A 20,312-nucleotide genomic window follows, 5' to 3' on the forward strand; every position below is an offset into this window, starting at 1 on the left:
AACACACACACACACACACACACACACACACACACACACACACACACACACACACACACACACTCACACTCTGACAAGATATATTCTGTTCTTGAAAAACCAAAAACCATAAGTACCATCCCATCAAACACAAATCAGCCATAATTTTTACTAAAGTGCTGCAAATGAGGTGTCTAACCACATTTCCATCGAGTGATCCAGTGCATCGTGGATAAAGACACTACAGAAGCTTAAATTTGCATTGACCTAAATTGGACATGTCTTGGATGAAACTAGAATCAATGAATGAGAGTTAATGAGGTGGATTTAAGCTTCTTGAGCTGTGAATCTCACCAGCAAGAACTCGAGGGCCTGAACATTAGCCAAGTTTCCACTGATCTTAAACACATAAAACAATATGATAAAATTAACAATCCTGTCCCAGGAAACTCGAGGTACAAGGCGTCAGACATAACGAAAGGGATGCCAATACATCACAAGGCATAATCACAAAAACATGCCTGTTTACACATTATGGACAATTTGGAAATGACAATCAGCCTATGACAGATGTTTAGACTGTGAGAGAAAACCAGAGTACATGAGACAAACCCCTCCCAAAAAACTGTTAGAACATGCTAATTCTGCACACATACGGGGAAGTTAGTCTTAAATGTTTAACCCTGAAGTTATGAAACAAATGTGCTAAACAGTGGTTGATGAAGTGCACAAACCATGTATTTGAGTAAAAGAGATACAGTAGGTAAAATATTACTCAGGTAAAAGTAAACTTTCAACTTTTATCTTTTACTTTAACAAATTACAAAAGTATTTGCCTTCAAATGTACTTAAGTATCCAAAATACTATGATTTATTATGGCTATAATGTCCTATTACAATGTCTGTCACAAGACTCCTGTATAATGAACTAATTTTATTCGAAAAGACACTAATGCTACTCTTAGCACGGCAATTTATTATTAGAATGATAATGAGTCAAACACTGATTGATATCTATAAATAAAAAGGAACGACTGATTGTAGTTAAGTTTAAGTAATGGAAATACTATAGTAAAGTACAGATATGCAAGAATGCTATTTAAGTACAGTAACGTCCACTACCATTAAGGCACTGTGTCCACAAAAATGAAAACATTGATATTCATATAATGAATTAATTTCCTGTTGTCACATAATGTTATTAAATGCTTGAACATGTTCTGGTTAAATATTTCATGAAGAGGTGACCACAACAGAGTTCACAGAATTTACCTGTTAATGAATTAATATAAGCATTTGTCTCCACAGGGAACATGTGTCCTATTATGTTCTACAATAAAACTCATAATGGTTCAATATCAGCAAAGTAGACATGGATTCTAACCCATGCCTACTTTACACTGAATCATATTGTGTTTTCTAAGGCATGTTTTCTTATTAGAGGCTCTAAAATAGAACCTTTTGATGAAGCTAGCTACCAAAGTTAAAGAGGCTTTTTATTTGTCACATGTACATCACAAAACAGCAAAATTGTTTCTTCGCAAATCCCAGCGATGTTAGGAAGCTGGGGTCAGAGCGCAGGGTGAGCACTGAGAGTTAAGGGCCTTGCTCAAGGGCCTAAGAGTGGCACATTTGTAGCCTTTAAGAACCATTAAGAAACCCTCCCAAAGTGTAGATCGCAGATTGAGATATAATATATTATTTATTAAAGGTAATGAGGCCATGAAACACAATCAAGTGGCAGATTTAAACTTAACAAATAAATACAAGATTATAAGTGCAGGTTATAAAATCTCTGACTTTCAAATCTCCATTTTGCTCATAAATCCCAGGATAACCCCACCATAATGAGGTTATATTAAATAAAAATGGCAAAAAACTCAAAGACTGTCTGGATCATATCTTTTTAACAGAACATATCTTAAAATAGACACAGAAAGTAGAATTTCATAGCGCAGTCCTATCGCTCCAAACCCAGGGGTAATCATTCTCATTCTTTCCTGCATGAACGTTTCAGCCACAAATGAACCCTTTCAGTGACCCAGAGGAGATTTCATGTTAAAGCATGATATAACGAGCGAAAAAGTGTTGAATCGTGTATCAGCACCTTAGTTCATGATAATCATATTCACAGAGTGACCGAACAAAGCTATCTTTTGTTCTGTGCATAGTGTACTGTGTGTGCATTCTGGGTAGGTGGTAGCCAAAATTGCACTGACACTGAGGAGGACAACTCTGAGAGAGAGAGAGAGAGAGAGAGAGAGAGAGAGAGAGAGAGAGAGAGAGAGAGAGAGAGAGAAAAGAGTGAGAGTACCTGTCCCCTGAGGAAATAAGTTTAGCTGAGGATCCTGACTCACTGCTTTATGCTGAAGTGGGAGTATATGCTAATTTGACATTGAAATTTGCATATTAAAAAACAAGCAAACCATGACACTGTATGCAACTCTTCAAGAAAGATGCCTTTGTTTTTTGTTTTTTTTAGCCACCATATGCATCACAGTTTGCAATAACTGCATTCCATTAGCTAGGCTGTACTTCTGCTTTAAACCATTGTTTCTCAGCTGTGGTTTTGGAGCAAATTCCAGTCTTTTTACTTCCCACAATATAAACTGGTTTAACCTACTTCAGGCATTAATTAGCTGATAAATTGAATCACGTGAGTTGAATGCAGGGGAAAAAACTAAATGTGCACAGGAGGGGCTAGGAGAGAAGAAATCCTGCTCTATAAATAGACCAATTCTAATATGATTTATATTGGATTTTGGAGTATTTATAATCATGAATAAAAGTCAGTTTATTAATTGCTTGCTTTATTTATATTCAGAAACCTGACTGGGACACCAGTCCATCTCAGGGCTAAATTACACACAGTGTAAGGCACTTTTTTAAACCTAGGGGCAATTTAGGGAGTTAAATTTTAATATTTTTTTTATATTCCCACTTACCCAGCTACTGATTAAAAGAACTGTGATGCTATAAAACAAACATTGTTTTAAATAAATGGAAGGAACACTCTAATTTCCTTGCACATTGGTTGGTACCAACCTGGTTACTTGGGATTGCTACTCTCTTTATGATTTGCTTTTATTTCTTAACCCTCCCATTTTGATTTTCATTTTGCATTTGTCTGTAGTCTCCTTATTTAAGCTGACTAATTGCAACTTCATCTGTTCGAGCTTTATTAAATGACAACAATGTCCAAATAGCTTTCACACTTGATGTGGACTCCACCTTAGGTTGGTTGAAGAGTGATCCAAGGTGTACAGTTTTTAAGCAGGACTATGACACAGTTATCTGCATTACTCCTGGGTTTGAAAACAGTGTTTTGACTTCACCAAAAATATATACATACTATATAAAAAATACCTGCTCGCTTTTGAAACAGAGACAGATACAACACTAAAGATAAACTCTCTACTGCCATCATTGTTAGCCATTTTTTTCTAACTGTCAGAGACTTTTGTCTCTGGCCTAGACAAAAGCTGTTAAGTTGGATCTTAACTTTAGAGAGCTGTGATGTAGTAATCCACTGTGTCTCAAATTTTAGTCTGTGAATTATAGCACTATTATTACAAAGAAAGATATGCTGAAGGTTCTAGCCGCCTCAGTACTGTAACATCAAGCCGATGCTATCAGGAACGATTCTTGCAAATGATGCAGCAGAAGATAAAAAGAAACTGCAAAAGAACTATTATCTGGCTGCTAATCCACAAATACAGTCAATTCATGCTAACTCTTTTTAGTCACTTAACATTTTAGACAACGTTTAGATTCCAAAGATTCAATATTTAAAAAGCTTTTATGTCCAGCTGCACTGGAAAATTAGGCATTTCTTAGTCAGGCAAAAATCTTTATCTGCAGATCTTCTAATATTGCACAAATCAGAAAAGCATATTGCAGATATAATAAATGTTGCATACTGGAGTATAGCGATGATGGGGGCCGGGATAATTGCACATAACTATCTGTTATATTTAAATGTCAATGCCATGCCAGTCAGGTAGTGCACTCTGAATATGTTTGCATATTGATTTACATAACAGCAAAAAAAAAAAAACTGCAAGCTTTCACAATATGCAAAGGTAACACCTCCTTTAGGCTAGATAAGTTATTTAAGTTTTCACATTCTATACTATGAACTTCAATCCTAATTTTAGGTCTTATCCAACAAGTGGAACCAAAATTAACATTAATATGCTGTCATGTCCTAGTGTCTTATGCTTTAAATGAACTGTGTTATAAGTGGGACTCACTTTTGGATTAATAATGATAATTCTATGCAAATAGATTCCAGACCTCAGGTTCTGCAAGTCTATTATACACCCCAATACACTTAGCACTTGACATCTTTTACCAGAATATACATTTTAGACACAGCTTCTTCTTTGTACATTGTACATTAACACTGAAGACATCCAAACTATGAAAGAACATGTATGGAGTTATCTAGTAAACAAAAATGTGTTAAAAACTCAGAATATGTTTTATTGTTTTAAATTTCCGATTCGTCAAAGTAGACACATTTTGCTTTGATGAAAGCTTTGCACATTCTTGCCATTCTTTCAGCCTCTTGAGGTAGTCACATGGAGTGGTTTTCCAACAATCTCAAGGAGTTTCCAGGGGACTTGAGTACTTGTTGGCTGCTTTTCCTTCACTCTTTGGTCCAACTCTGGTAATTGTGGAGGCCAGGTCATCTGAAGCAGCACTTTATAACTCTCTTTCCTGAATAAGTAGCTCTTACATAACCTAGAGATGTGTTTTGGGTCATTGTCCTGTTGGAAAACAAAATATGGTCCCACTAGGTGCAAACCAGATGGGATGGGATGTTGCTGTAAAATGCCGTCCGTTCACCCTATGTACCTCTAACAAAGACGTTGCAGTTATACATTTCTAATTTGAACTCATCAGGAAAAAAGGACAGTTTTCCACTGATCTGATACCCATTTTCTTGTGTTTCTTGGCCAAAGCAGCTTTCTTCTGATTGTTGTGCTAAATTAATGGCTTCTTTGTCCGACCATGAAAGCCTGACTCACACTGTCTTCTCTGAACAGTGGATGTTGAAATATGTCTGCAACTTGAATTCAGAGAGGCAATTATGTAAATCACAAATTTATGAGGCTAGTAATTCTAATAAACTCCTCTGCAGCAGAGGTAGCTCTTTGTCTTACATTCCTTGGACAGTCCTCATGAGAGCCTGTTACTTCATAGCTGATGGTTGATGGTTTTGAAGACTGCACTTGGGGATACATTTCAAGTTCTTGAAAATTTTTTGGATTGACTAATGGACTGCACTGGAATGATGGACTGCCTTTCTCTTTACTTAACTGTATGTTTCTTGCCATAATATGGATCTGTACAGTAGTTTTAGTAGCACTAAATGTGCTATTGTATCTGTTCTCACCCTTTCTTCATCACAAGACAACTAATAGTCTAAAGCGCATTCTAAGGCATGTCACAAATTAACTCCTAAGAAGGCACACCTGTTCATTAAAAACTATACCAGGTGACTATCTCATGAATCTAATGAGAGAATGCAATGAGATTGCCGAACTGTCATCAAAGCTAAATGTAGCTACTTTGGACAATCTAAAATCTAAAACATATTCTGGGTTGTTTAACACTTGTTTTGTTTACTACATAATTCTATACATACTTTTTCATAGTTTGGATGTTTTCAGTATTAGTGTACAATGTTGAAAATAATAAATATAAATAATATAAATAGATAAAATCATAAACAAGGTTTGGTAACACAGCCATGATAGGTGTGTGTTTAACTCTGAATCTGACCACAGCTGGATTTATGTATGATTTATGTAGATTGTGGAACTGACCGTGGCTGCTGGAATTACAAATGCCAGGCTAAAGAGCATGAGGAATGGAACGACCTCCTTTGTGGGATCGATGTAGGGCATGCTCAGGCTTCTGTCGTTGCAGCTGTAGCCAGAGTGCACAGGCTTGAAAATGTCCGTTAGCTCCAAAAAGTACAGACTAACCACTGAGGAGGCCAGAATCGGGAGCTGCACATAAAGAGAAGGAAGAAGGTTATTATAGTCAATTGCAACTAATAATGACGTTAGGACAATATACATAATGATTGTCATTCAAATTAATATAAACATATGTACTAGCAATAAAATTTTAACGATAAAAAACATTATAAACTGCTTCTAGTTTAGAATGTTCACATATAAATGCATTTATTACATTCCTTCTTGTGCTATATAAGTAGATAGCTGTAGCATGAACTAGGTAAGACTTTGTTCCTTTGTTTTCTTGCATTAAAGCTTACAAATTGTAATAAAACAAAAGTACCCCAATATCAAACCAACTGTGCTTCCGGTGTAGCTGTACAGTAAATGTAAACACATGATGTATCTTGGCACATGATGTGTCTTGAAAATAATAAAATATATAGTATTTTCAATACATACAATTAACTATATATACGATTGATAATCCTATTTTCAGATATTTTCACAAACAGTATTTTGAAATCTCAAAAACTTTCTTATTCTACTTGCAGATTATAGCTAAAGACACAAAAGATTGCTTTGTGAGATGCCTGCAAATGTCCACAGGAGCCTTGGTGGTGTTAAATCAACTCCTGCTGTGATCTTTTTATGTCTGAAGAAAGAGTGAATCTCTTCTCTGAAACAAAGATATAGATCGGAAGCAGCTAAAGCCCTTGAAAGGAAAATATTTGAAAGAAAACGAATCAAACGACGATTCTAGACTGACAAACAGCATCTGATCAATATTACATCAGATCTATAACAGAGTTTCACACAGGACTGTAAAGTAATGTAAATTAAATACAGAGAGGCAACAAATTATGGGAAAAAAAAACAATATAAAGTGCGTTAGTATGGTCTCTAGAATTCTAAAGCAAATTAATACCATACTTCAGTTTGATATTCCCCTCAATTGATGTTTTGAAGATGGTTGTAGAAAGAGATAGACATAGATGTTCAATTAGAGACCTGGTGTGCAAGAAAGATCATAGAAAAGATTTACATCTATCATTTATATTCAAGATCAAACCACACAGCAAGTAAACTTAGATGGTAACATCTCACAGGAAAAACTGCAGTACTAATTTGCAGTGACTCTTCCATCCAGGGGGAACATTTGGACCCAAACCATGATAAACAGTTCATTACATACTGTAAACTAGCCTGCCAAATCTGACCAATAACAACTCATTACAGCTATTCATCATAGCCAGCTGCTTATTCAACAGAACATAAATGCCTTGGCATCCATAAATGCTTAAATTTATCTATTTGTTTTTAAGCTGTGCTAATATTTTCCCAACAAATTCTATTTGGCAACTAAAATCTTTTTTCAGATTACATTAAAATGTTTATTATAATTTAATGTGCTGCTTGAGCTTAAATATTTACATTTTAAACCCTTTTCTGACTAATTTAGAATGTATCACCCTTTAACATGCAACTGTTGCCCTGAAGCTGTTTCACTTATAATTAAGGTTAGATCTTCAAAAATATAAAACCAGAATCGTATCTCAGATATGTCCTAGTAGAACTTCATTCAGTTGCTGTTTTAAAACCTCATATTCCTGATCTTATGCTGTATATATATATATGCGTTCATTAGAACTTGGAAACCCAAACCTGTTCCAGCATTGCAATGCCCCTGTGCACAAAGCGAGCTCCATTAACATATGGCTTACATGCTTTGTAGAGGAAGAGCTTGAGTAACCTGGTTTAGAGCTCTGATCTCAACCCTACTGAACACCTTTGGGATGAATGTGAACGCTGACTGCACCCCAGGCCTCCTCATCTACATCAGTACCAGACTTTACTAACACCCTTGTGGCTGATGAACACAAATATGCAGAAGCACATTCCAAAATGTAGTGGAACATCTTTCCAGAAGAGTAAAGGGAATCATAATGGCTAATTGATACTAGATGTGAAATGCAATGTTTAAAAAGCACATACCATACTTGTGGCCAAGTGTCTGCAAACCTTTGGCAAAATGGTGTATTTTGCCTGTACAAAGTTTCTTGTACAGCTTAGCTAAGTTTACAGAGCTGAGGAATTACAGTGTGAGTATTGTACATTCTAGCTCTCATTTTTGAAATCATCGCCTGTTAACACCTTCATAGCACGTTGTTAATTTCATTATAACCCATAATGCATTTACATAACAGTAAGACCAAGATAGATTAAACATTACAGCCTCAAAGATGTTTTCTTTATTGACTTGGATTTTCTTGCTTTCAGAATGATTGGTATTCATAATTGGACTCATAATTTAATTATTTCGCTCTTAGACATTAGTGTTAGTAAATATGGTCTTGGTCTGGACCAATGATATGACTTTGCCCAGGTTTAATGTCTAAATCAATTTCTCAAATAATTTTGCAGAATTGTAGACTATTCTTAAGTGAAATTTGTTCAGAAAAAAAAGCAAAACAAAAAACAAAACAAAGTAGTGGCTTGATTTATAGTTTTCAGTCTCAGTTTTGAATTTAGATTCGATCCTGACTTGGCCTCAAGTCCATAAAGACTCAGCTTGTGTCAGATTTAGCTAATCCTGGTCTTGGAATTGGACTATGGCAGCCTTGACTTCAGCCTGACCTCTCACATTGCTGATGTTACACCCCAGGCATGTGAATAGGAATAGAGGCACATTTAAGTTAGTCACACTGAAAGATATTTTTGTCTGTACATTTCATAGATATTACATTTTAATTGGATTTTAAGTACAATACTATCCTGTATACACTGCAATCCATTTACTGTAGATATACTGTATGTAAAAGAAGTGAGTGAATGAAATGAAATGGCTTTATATACATTACTGCTTCCAGTTGACTATACACAATGTTGAAAAATAGATCCACTTTTGTGCTCCATTCCTGTGCCCCTGTACTTCAAGAAACACGTGTAATGACAGGAAGGTGCTAAAACAAGGATATGACATGATCACAGAGAGAATCCCTTTTCAGGAAACAGATGTTTTAAGTCTATTTTAAGCAGCTCATAAAATGTTGTCTGATCACTGAACAAAAAGAAATGATTATGGTCACTCTTTGGGTCTAAGAACATAGCTCAGTGTGGTGCAAACAACAAAATTGAGCTTTGCAAGCTTTAGGCAACACTGTTTATTAAATGTGACTTATGCAGTGAATTCAATGGAAGGAAAAATACAGTTCTGTAGAGGGCACCAAGGAAATCAAAAGAATAGTTCAGACTAAATTAAAGGAATACTGTATAACCGCTCACACAACATGCGACCAATGAACCAAACCATGTCTTTTTTCCATTTTCTCTGGGGCATTAGTATACACTCTTGTAGGAATTACCTGTATAAAAATGCAAATTTTTTTCCGGAGGTTGGAGACATCATTTAACTAGATATTAGCGATGTGCAGCTCCATAACTGAAGCCGATGCAATTCGCACCTTCATGCCTTGCTATCAATATGACACATAAAAGATATACAGTGAGGAAAATAAGTATTTGAACACCCTGCTATTTTGCAAGTTCTCCAACTTAGAAATCATGGAGGGGTCTAAAATTGTCATCGTAGGTGCATGTCCACTGTGAGAGACATAATCTAAAAACAAAAAATCCAGAAATCACAATATATGATTTTTAAACTATTTATTTGTATGATACAGCTGCAAATAAGTATTTGAACACCTGTCTATCAGCTAGAATTCTGACCCTCAAAGACCTGTTAGTCTGCCTTTAAAATGTCCACCTCCACTACATTTATTATCCTAAATTAGATGCACCTGTTTGAGGTCGTTAGCTGCATAAAGACACCTGTCCACCCTATACAATCAGTAAGAATCCAACTAAGACCAAAGAGCTGTCCAAAGACACTACAGACAAAATTGTACACCTCCACAAGGCTGGAAAGGGCTACGGGGAAATTGCCAAGCAGCTTGGTGAAAAAAGGTCCACTGTTAGAGCAATCATTAGAAAATGGAAGAAGCTAAACATGACTGTCAATCTCCCTCGGACTGGGGCTCCATGCAAGAGCTCACCTCGTGGGGTCTCAATGATCCTAAGGAAGGTGAGAAGTCAGCCCAGAACTACATGGGAGGAGCTGGTCAATGACCTGAAAAGAGCTGGGACCACCCTTTCCAAGGTTACTGTTGGTAATACACTAAGACGTCATGGTTTGAAATCATGCATGGCACGGAAGGTTCCCCTGCTTAAACCAGCACATCTCCAGGCACGTCTTAAGTTTGTCAATGACCATTTGGATGATCCAGAGGAGTCATGGGAGAAAGTCATGTGGTCAGATGAGACCAAAATAGAACTTTTGGGTCATTATTCCACTAAAAGTGTTTGGAGGAAGAAGAATGATCAGTACCATCCCAAGAACACCATCCCTACTGTGAAGCATGGGGGTGGTAGCATCATGCTTTGGGAGTGTTTTTCTGCACATGGGACAGGGCGACTGCAATGTATTAAGGAGAGGATGACCGGGCCATGTATTGCGAGATTTTGGGGAACAACCTCCTTCCCTCAGTTAGAGCATTGAAGATGGGTCGAGGCTGGGTCTTCCAACATGACAATGACCCGAAGCACACAGCCAGGATAACCAAGGAGTGGCTCTGTAAGAAGCATATCAAGGTTCTAGCGTGGACTAGCCAGTCTCCAGACCTAAACCCAATAGAGAATCTTTGGAGGGAGCTCAAACTCTGTGTTTCTCAGCGACAGGCCAGAAACCTGACTGATCTAGAGAAGATCTGTGTGGAGGAGTGGGCCAAAATCCCTCCTGCAGTGTGTGCAAACCTGGTGAAAAACTACAGGAAACATATGACCTCTGTAATTGCAAACAAAGGCTACTGTACCAAATATTAACATTGACTTTCTCAGGTGTTCAAATACTTATTTGCAGCTGTATCATACAAATAAATAGTTTAAAAATCATACATTGTGATTTCTGGATTTGTTTTTTTAGATTATGTCTCTCACAGTGGACATGCACCTACGATGACAATTTCAGACCCCTCCATGATTTCTAAGTGGAAGAACTTGCAAAATAGCAGGGTGTTCAAATACTTATTTTCCTCACTATATATGAAGCAGCTACTTATGCAAAACTATTCACTTCTATTATAATGCATTTCGATCCGATTTCATTTGAATTCAACACAATGTGGTTCAGACAGACAGTAAATCCTAAATTTGGTTAAGTGCCTTCTGATATACTAACGCATGGCCACATGACTAATGCATGGCCCTTTTACAAACAGTCCTTTGTGGTGCAAAAAAAAAAGAGGAAAAAAAGATGAAATAAATCCAGACGTTCTTTTCCTGTTTTGTAACCAGGAAGATGCATGTTAATCTATATTCTATGTGACTCTCAGGACAAGCCTCAGTCAGTATTGTGATAAGTCTTATTCACGTAGCTGTCAGTGATCGTCGGGACACAACGCACAGCCCGATTATTCTGTCAGGGAAGCAGGTGAGTGGAGACTGGGTGGGTGAGGACTGGGAGGGAAGGACCAATATGCAGGATGCACACAGAAAACAGGCTTTAATAAAAACAAAAAACTGAGCAATGGGGCAAGGCAAAAACACAGTCCAAAAACATTCCAGGGTCTGAAACACGGACAAAAAGGGCGATGCAGGAAAGACAAAACCAAAACCGAAAAATGGTCTAAAAAAAAAAAAGCCGGCAAACAGAACAAGAGGGACAGTGCGAGAAAACCAAATCCAAAAAAGTCCGGAGAACAAACCAGAAGCAGAGCAGAACAGGGGTCAGGAACAGGAACTGGATCAGAATCAGGAATCCAAAGCAGTGGCACGAATAATCTCAGGGGCTAGGGAGCTGGGAAAATAATCTGGCCTCGAGCTAACGTCTTGGGTGTCCTTAAATACCGGGAGGCGCAGGAAAAAAGAGCAAGATGGCCGGCCACCCAGAAGTGCACGCCGCAAAACTGAAATTGCGCACCGCATGCCTGGAAGATCCTGAAAGTAGCAGCAGTGGTGCTGAGAGAACGTGCTTGAGAAACAGTTTAGCGAGGACAATTTTTGGTCACTTTTTAAATAATAAAAGTAAAGCACATCTACTACTAATAATTATGTAAATAAATCGTCTTTACTGATGCAAATATGTTCAAAACGATGCATCACGATACAAATGCCAACTTGTATCCAATGCACACTTTTGAAAAGAAATACATCGCTTCGTTAACTTTTCCGATGATACACCTATAAGAATAGGTGAATCTTACCATCCCTACGAGATACTATCAAGGTGTAAATCCTGCCAAAGCTAAATAAAATTTCCTAATAAAAATATATTACAATCAATGAGGTTAAAGACTATATAGAGAATTAAAAAGTAATGAACAATCACAATGAGCAGCAGAGGAAGCCGGTCAGGTGTAACAAGCTGGCTTTGTCATATATAAGTACAATACAAAAACTGAATTTGAATGTATTGAGGACATGTTGACAAGTGCAAATGTGTGCAGTTAAAATCTAATCAGGATGCAATCCACAAGACATAAGAAACAACTCCAGAGTAAACAAAAACACCATAAACCTGCTTGATGTTTTTGACAACCATAAAAATGGACAAAAAGACATTGCAGAGCTAAAAACTGTAGCAAGTGCTATTTAAAAGGCAAATCACATCCTTTTCCCAGCACACAGTTTAATGAGCATCAGACCCAGGCAAGCGATTCAAATGAAACTATAGATTCAGTTTCACTGAAATGTTTTTATTTATGAGGCTGCTTATGTTGAAATAATGTTAGTGATTGAGTAGCTGAAAATATTAAAAGGGTAGATATAAGCATCTATGCACCCAAAAAATTAGCTAAAAAATTGAAAAAGTAAAGAACGCTAATAGTAAACTAAAAGAGGCTAATTCAGGACACCAAACAAAATGGTTGATCGACTAGATTTTATTTTAGGAATAAAATTTTAAATTACATTTTTGGCTGAATGGCTGAAAGTCTGGTATTTTCGGTATTTATGCTGGAAACAGAATATAGCTTAGAGTACAGCTTACATAAATTCTGCAATAAGACCCGTTGTCCAGAGTCTACCATCATGCTGCAATAAAATGACTCATAAACTCTCTCATAATCATGATGGTATATCAGTCATGTGGCTGTAAACGTTAGACATGTTTTACGATTTATCTTCATATCATTGTCGCATAAATGCCGAGATTACTCTGCTGTGTGGTGATGGATCTTCCAAGCATTCTCACATGGCCGGTTTAGTGCTGCTCTGATGTAGACATGTATTGGATACATTTCTGCTCGAACTTTGGATATTACAACCATAAAGTAAATAAGAGATATGATCTAATCCTTATTAACTTACTACACTGAGGAATGTTGTGAGCTGTTGTCTAAATAACTTGTGACCTCTGGGAGGACGTAAACCACATGGCTGCTGTCCTGTGGTACGGTTATGGATAAGTATATTTCTCATGAGCCCACTGTCTTAGTGGAGAGGTGAACACTTATATGCTGTGTATGAAGCAGTCATTTTGTGTTATATAATGACACAAGGTCATGCTATTCTCCTATTAAAGTTACAGCAAACTTGTATCATTGGGTAGGGGTTGGTGTGGATCATGGGCAGACAATTGGGCTTACAATTATAAGGAAATGTTGTCAGACCAGGAGAGCCAACTGACAAAACTATGCCTAGTATAAAGATTAACTTACTTGCTGGATGTGCTGTAAGATAAAAAAAAATGTGTTATGAGATATAAGAGTGTGTTCTTGTTGTCAGGTACAGCAGCTTTTATTGTACAACTTGTTGTCTCTCAAACCACTATTTTATTTATATGCTCAAGGTCCCAGCAATGGCATTTTGGTGGTGCTGGGTTTTGAACTTGCGACCTTCAACTCAAAGTCCAATGCCTTAAACCCTGAGCTACCACATCCCTTTCTTAGCTTTTCTGAAGAACAGCTACAGAGCAAACACAAAGTCCTTTGCCCTGGAGACCTGGCTGTTGTGGGAAGCACACTGACAGCTGAAAATTGCTGACACTGGAAACTCATTCCATAAATGTTAAAATCTCTCTATCTTTGTCACATAACAGCACATGCCTTTAAACTGGCTTATCATTAGTAAAATGCTCTTGTGAAGCATCCACTATACAGGTCAATCTCCTGTGAAAACGCTGTTACTTTAGTAATAGAGCATTATTATTACTCTGTGATTTGAATTACAATCAACACTTCTGTCAGAGCTGATCTTTGTGCATTAATTAATATAGTTAATTCACATCTTTTGAGCAAAGGAAATTATTAATTCCACAATACGGAAGTAGTATAACACTGGTCTAGAATAATATCCATCCTTCAGCATGATGTCTTCTTTTATACTGTGCTAAATGGGGTATTTCTTGTGTTAAATTGTTGGATTAACACCTACAGTGTTTGGCTATTTCTGTATTGACTCTGTATTAATGTATACACAGGATGGATTCTTACTGGAGGATTAACCTCAACAGTGTTGGGAAAAAATTCCCAACACTTTAAGTTTATTTTAATTTTATTTCCCATTTTAAAACTGTCCTGCTTTTGAATCAACATATTCAGGTATCTTTATAATTCAAATAAACCTGATTACACAACCCCATGTTTGATTTATGTGATAGAGTTTAATAAACTCTTGCCAATCTACTGCAGCCACCACACACACACACACACACACACACACACACACACACACACACACACACACACACACACAAATTCACACCCATGTGCAAAGCATACTCAATCTGTCTATGGGCATTTTTCCACCACTAGGAAACCATAGATCCTGCAGGAAGCCCACAAGACAGTAACCTGAGTTGAGGATCGATCGAGGAACTGTGAGGAGGCAATCCGCTCCAGCACCATGCTGCCCACTCAATAACACCTTACATGGTTTAAATTCAAATCCTACAGTGTAAAATCAACACCCAGCCCACAAACGGAGCTGTGTGATGAGTAATCATACATAATGTTGAATGATCTCTAAATGAATCCTGAATGAACAGTGGTTAGATTTTGTATTGAATGTACAACTACAGGTTAAAATGTAAAGAGCCGTCACCTAAAATGTGAATTAATTCATTTGAATGAGAGTGCTGGATTAACACAATTACGTCTTGCAGCATTCCAATACATTTTCCACATTAAAAATACAATTTTAGGTTAGTGAATCAACTTTTACAGTAATAATATTAAAAAGAAGATCTGAAAGCATTCAGCTAATTCTTGCAGTATTGAAGTAAACACCTGCAGGATTAAAAGAAACCTGCAATGCTGATTTATTAAAAATCATTATTCAAACTAAATTACATCATTTGCACTCATTCATCTCCACCTCTTTATCCGTGGCAGGGTCATGGTAGATTCTGAGTCAGTCCTTGGAACACTGTGCATAAAGCAATAAAACATCTTAGTTGGACCAACCTACTGCACATACTGACTAGATCTTTGGAAGTGGGAGGAAACCAATGAACCCAGAGAAATCCCACACTGAAGCTGTGAAAACATGACATGAACCAATGCTCAAGATCAAACTGAGGTCCCTACATCCCAGTCATCCAGACTGAGATGAATAAATCAAATAAGCACAACTTGAGAGCTTTGAAATTATATCTGCAATAATTCATTTGTATTATTTGTACAATAGTAAATGAGTGCACAGTGATTAATTAATACCTAGTGGGTACAAATGAACCTCGTGATGCTGAGTTAATGCCTACATGGTGCTCTTAGACCTGACAGCATTGAATTAACACCTACAACCGGGCACACATGGATGCTGTAGGCGTGTTAATTCATCACCGGGCAGCGTAATAGGTCCAGCAGGTCCAGTAAGTCCCTGCAGGGTGTAAATGTGTCTCTGGTGGAGCGAAATCTTACCTCCACAAAGTAGAAACAGGGCAGCAGAGTGACGCTCTCTTTGCTCATGCTTGCTTTAAATCTCTCTTTGGCCGACATGATGAAGTGCTGAGTGTCTCCTGTGGGAATTTGTATTTCTTTTTATTAATAAAGAGGAAACACCAAATGCCCTCTTGATATGGATATGTGCGTGTTTAGTCCTCCTGTAGTCCTGTTTTAGTCCTGCTTTAGTTGTCCATGATCAGGGTGGGAATGAGAGGATGCAGAGCCACTGCAGCGCCGTAAACCCATGCAGCATCCTTTAAATAAGCGCTCACCAGCCTCTCCTCCGGTCCTCAGCACAGAGCATCACGGGCACCGAGAGACGCAGAGACGCTCCAGACTCGTCCACGGATCACCGCCGAGTGGAGCCTAGAGAAGGTGACGTGCGGGAGTGACGTCAGGGCTGTGCTAAAAACCCACTTTCACACCGGGTGCGCGCGTGCCTGTGCGTGCGCCCGCCCGTGTCTGATTTGGAAGGGGAATGGAGGGGAACGTGTTTTGCGCGTGCGTGTGTATGGGTGCGTTTGGGTACCTCACGTGATCCTGTGCAAGCCATTCAGAGTTCTCGTGCCCTCCTCATGTGTCCAGTGGTGCAACTAGTAGTTGAGATCAAGGCACTAGTGAGTTAGTGACCCAGAGATTGAGTTAAAATACCAGCAATGTCAAACGCCATTCGGTTTTACAAGACCATTGGCAAAACCTCTCACTTTCAATTATGTGCCGGACTAGATTGTGTCTTACTATGAAATAAACTGTAAATTTTACTACAAACTATTGGTAATTATTTTCTTCTAGTATATGCTTTGTAGATGAAAGTTGTCAGAAATGTAAAATTTAGTCTCATAAGTATTTGATAAACTCAATTCATTTTAAATCAATTTTTATTTTTACAGAGATAATGCGATAATAAGGATATATATAAAAGAATGTGTACGTTTATTGCATATAAGATAGTTCCTTATAATTGTTTATTCCTGATAAGCAAGTCAGTGGCAAGGAAAAACTCCCTGAGATGGTATGAGGAAGAAAACTTGATCCTCGAAGGGCCACCATTCATTCAGTCCCATTGTATAGATGTGCAGTAATAGGTGCGTAAATGCATAACTATTCATGCATCCTGTGGTCCTGAGCCATTGTAGTGGACTGTTGATAAATGGGGTTTATTGTGATAAACCCCATCTCATCCTTCTAAAATGGTAGCATGATTTCATGGCCTCTGGTTTGACCACATTTATAGAATTTCTTTCCTGTGCATGCTTTTTTTAATGGATGTTTGGGCTTCCTCTAGTTCTTTGGTTCTGTTAGACCTTACAAAAACAGACATAGTTTATTATCTATTCAAAATTGGCCCCAAATATGAACGAAGGTGTGCCCTGTGGCATTCCACTTGGTGTGTGTCTTTGCCTTAGGCCCAGTGTAAGACTTCAGATCAACTTGTACCTTGGATAACAGGATAAAATTTTTCTCCAATTGAGTTGGTCAAAATGAGGTCTACAATGGAGGTCTACAGGTTTGCACACAGAACATGAGAGACAACCGAAGTGACTTTATGGGATCTAAATCGTCTAAATTCTTTACAGTATATTACATATCTGTAATATTTGCATAAATGTCAATTTTCTTTAAAAATCTGTTTTCTACATTATATTTCTACATACAGTTAATCAAACATTTTCATATTGCATGTTTATCATTTGAATATTCATCATTCTACCTGTACACTTATCTATCACAGTTCATGTACAACACATCTTTCTATTATATTAATCTGACATATAAATTAATAAAATGTAAAACTATACTTGCAATCAATAAATATACATTAAAATATGCAATGCAGAATGCATTGTTATTTCTATTTGTTTTATTTATTAATCTGTTCATTCTTGTTATAATAAATTTTTTTGTGCTGTGCATTATGTACTTATTAATGATGTTTCAGGCACTTCTCTGTGGGAAAGGCTTCATTCAATCACATACATACCTGTTGACTCTAGCTGTTCTCTATATTAATGTACACTGTATAATTTAATGCACCAACCTTCACTGGAACTGTGATTTTGAACATTTGTGACAATATTTGCAATTTCAGCTAATGTCTGTTTTGTATTGCTCTGCATAGTACAAACTCTGAAGCTTTGCCACTTAGAGAACGTGTTTGAATTATGGAGTGGATGACAAGGAAAGGGTCTTGACCTAATTTGATGTAAAGATAGTTTTCCTTTAGGTGAAATATTCCCTTAATTGCAGGGGATGTCTGTATTCTTGTATCCATGTGCATTGGTTCATGAATGTCTGCAATGAACTGTTCAAAATGGATGTCAAGGTAATGATAAAAACTGTCACATCCACTAAAGAAAATACTTTTGCGCCATCTTGTGGTGTTTCATAGCTTTAACATTATTCCAGAATACTTGTTTAGAATTGTATGTATGTATGTATGTATGTATGTATGTATGTATGTATGTATGTATGTATGTATGTATATAAAAATGACATGATGACATGTGTAAATATGTTTTACAGAATCTACAGTATGATTAACAGTTCTAATAAAACTTAAAAAAACAACAAAAAACATTGGAAGTCACAAACCTTTTAATAAATTAAAACTCTGCAAGTACAATGAATACAAGCCAAGTAAATATTTAGGGATCTGATAGAAAACATATACTTTCCTTATTGAATTTGCTATAGTTTATGACCCATAAAAACAAAACAAAGAGAAAGCAAACAAAAAAACGAATACAATAAATAATACATTTAAACATCTTTGACAATGTTATAGTATACTGCATATCTATTATTACTATAAATCTTTGTTGCATTTTGTACATTATTTTCCACATTTCCCTCAGAACTGTGTCTGTTTTCACACAGCACCTTTCACATGCAACTAATGAAGAGTGTTATTTAAGCATTTAGACAGCTAGACAAAAGAATTTGTGCCAGCATCTTTTTTTCTGGCAGGAACCGAGTTTTTATGTCGGTCTATTTTCCACAGCAGGCAGTCGTGTTGTCACTTAACTGGAACTCAGACTATGACCCATGACTGTGACTTAATGGGAGTGACATGCATTAAAATCTTAAAGGCAGAAGCTGTGTTTCAAATCGCACACTATAACCCTACAAATATCTTTGACAATATACTGTATTTGTTTGGCAAAAATTATCCGTAATCTTTTTAACAATCTTAGAATAAAAAAAATGTAATGCCTTATTGGATAGCATTTGTTGGATGTGTTGCACTTGTATAGAAAAACAATGCACTCTGAAACAGAACCCTAAATATTTTATGTGGGATTTTGAAACTTTAGAAATGCACAAGAACATGCATAGAAGTGCATAATGAAAAGAATGAGATAAAAAATTATGTACATCATATTCTTTGACTTTTACATCAGCTCTCAAACCAATTACACAGTGAGGGATAATTTTGGAGTGACATGTGAGACCATTTCCAAATAGCTAAAACAAACAAAAAACCCCACTAAAACTAAATAAATATTATAATCTCTCCAGTACCTTTATAGTGACTTATGCAATCAAAGCCACACAGACTAAAACTGTTCTGGAGACTCATGGTAAACAATGCATCATAAAAAAATGCATATCGTTTTTTTTCCTTTAATTTCTTACAAAAATATCAAGAATCACAAGCACAAAGTTAGATATACATTTGCTTTAACAGTATTAATACCACTCAGCTAACTGAAAATAAAATTACACAATAGGAGCTTAACATACAAAACTAACAAGCTACTAATAAAAAAGGATATCAATCAATCAATATTAAATATTAAATATACCAAATATATTTAGTATATTGAGCAATCAGTTACCATCAATAATAATCAGTCACAATTAGACCATCAGTCAGTCTTCAACAATCACAATTAGTCACCATCTAACCATCAGTCACCAGCATTCACCATCACATTAGACCATCAGTCATCATCTGATCATCGGGAATCATGTCATTATTCACCATCAGACTATCGCTTATCAGCAGACCATCATTTACCGTTATTCTATCAAATACAATCAATCAGTCAATCAGAAATACTCACCATCATATCATCAGTCACCATTAGACCATCTGTAATCAACAATCACCATAAGTTCATCAGTTATAATCAGTCATCATAAGTCACTACCTGTCACTATAAGAGTATTAACTATCATCAATCTTTATCAGACTTTCAGATATTATCAGTCATTAGTCACACCAGTAAACCAGTGCCAAATAATAATGAGCCACTACTGTGGCTCCTCCTACTATCTTAAAGTTTTAGCACTTGCTTTTTCTTTATTCTTTAGTCATCCAAAATGGTCCATTCCTTCACATCGCTTTTTTCCTCTTGGGTTAGCCACTTTACAAATTCTGTATATCTTTTCCTGTTATCAATTTGCTTTAAGATAA

The 20,312-nt window shown here is 36.7% G+C and overlaps 1 protein-coding gene across 1 annotated transcript in view; it reads right to left on the reverse strand.

Annotated features, from left to right (window-relative positions):
* Window positions 1–16,375, reverse strand: part of plppr4a (phospholipid phosphatase related 4a) — a 31,081-nt gene extending 14,706 nt beyond the window's left edge. The window contains exons 1-2 of the mRNA XM_046863583.1: window positions 15,869–16,375; window positions 5,814–5,999 (exon numbers count right to left, since the gene is read on the reverse strand). Coding sequence (XP_046719539.1) covers window positions 5,814–5,999; window positions 15,869–15,946 — 264 coding nt within the window. The 5' untranslated portion in view covers window positions 15,947–16,375. The remainder of the gene's footprint in view (window positions 1–5,813; window positions 6,000–15,868) is intronic.
* Window positions 16,376–20,312: the final 3,937 nt, after the last annotated feature.

Source organism: Silurus meridionalis, chromosome 12, assembly GCF_014805685.1.
Source record: "Silurus meridionalis isolate SWU-2019-XX chromosome 12, ASM1480568v1, whole genome shotgun sequence".
In the NCBI taxonomy this organism is placed as follows: Eukaryota; Metazoa; Chordata; class Actinopteri; order Siluriformes; family Siluridae; genus Silurus; species Silurus meridionalis.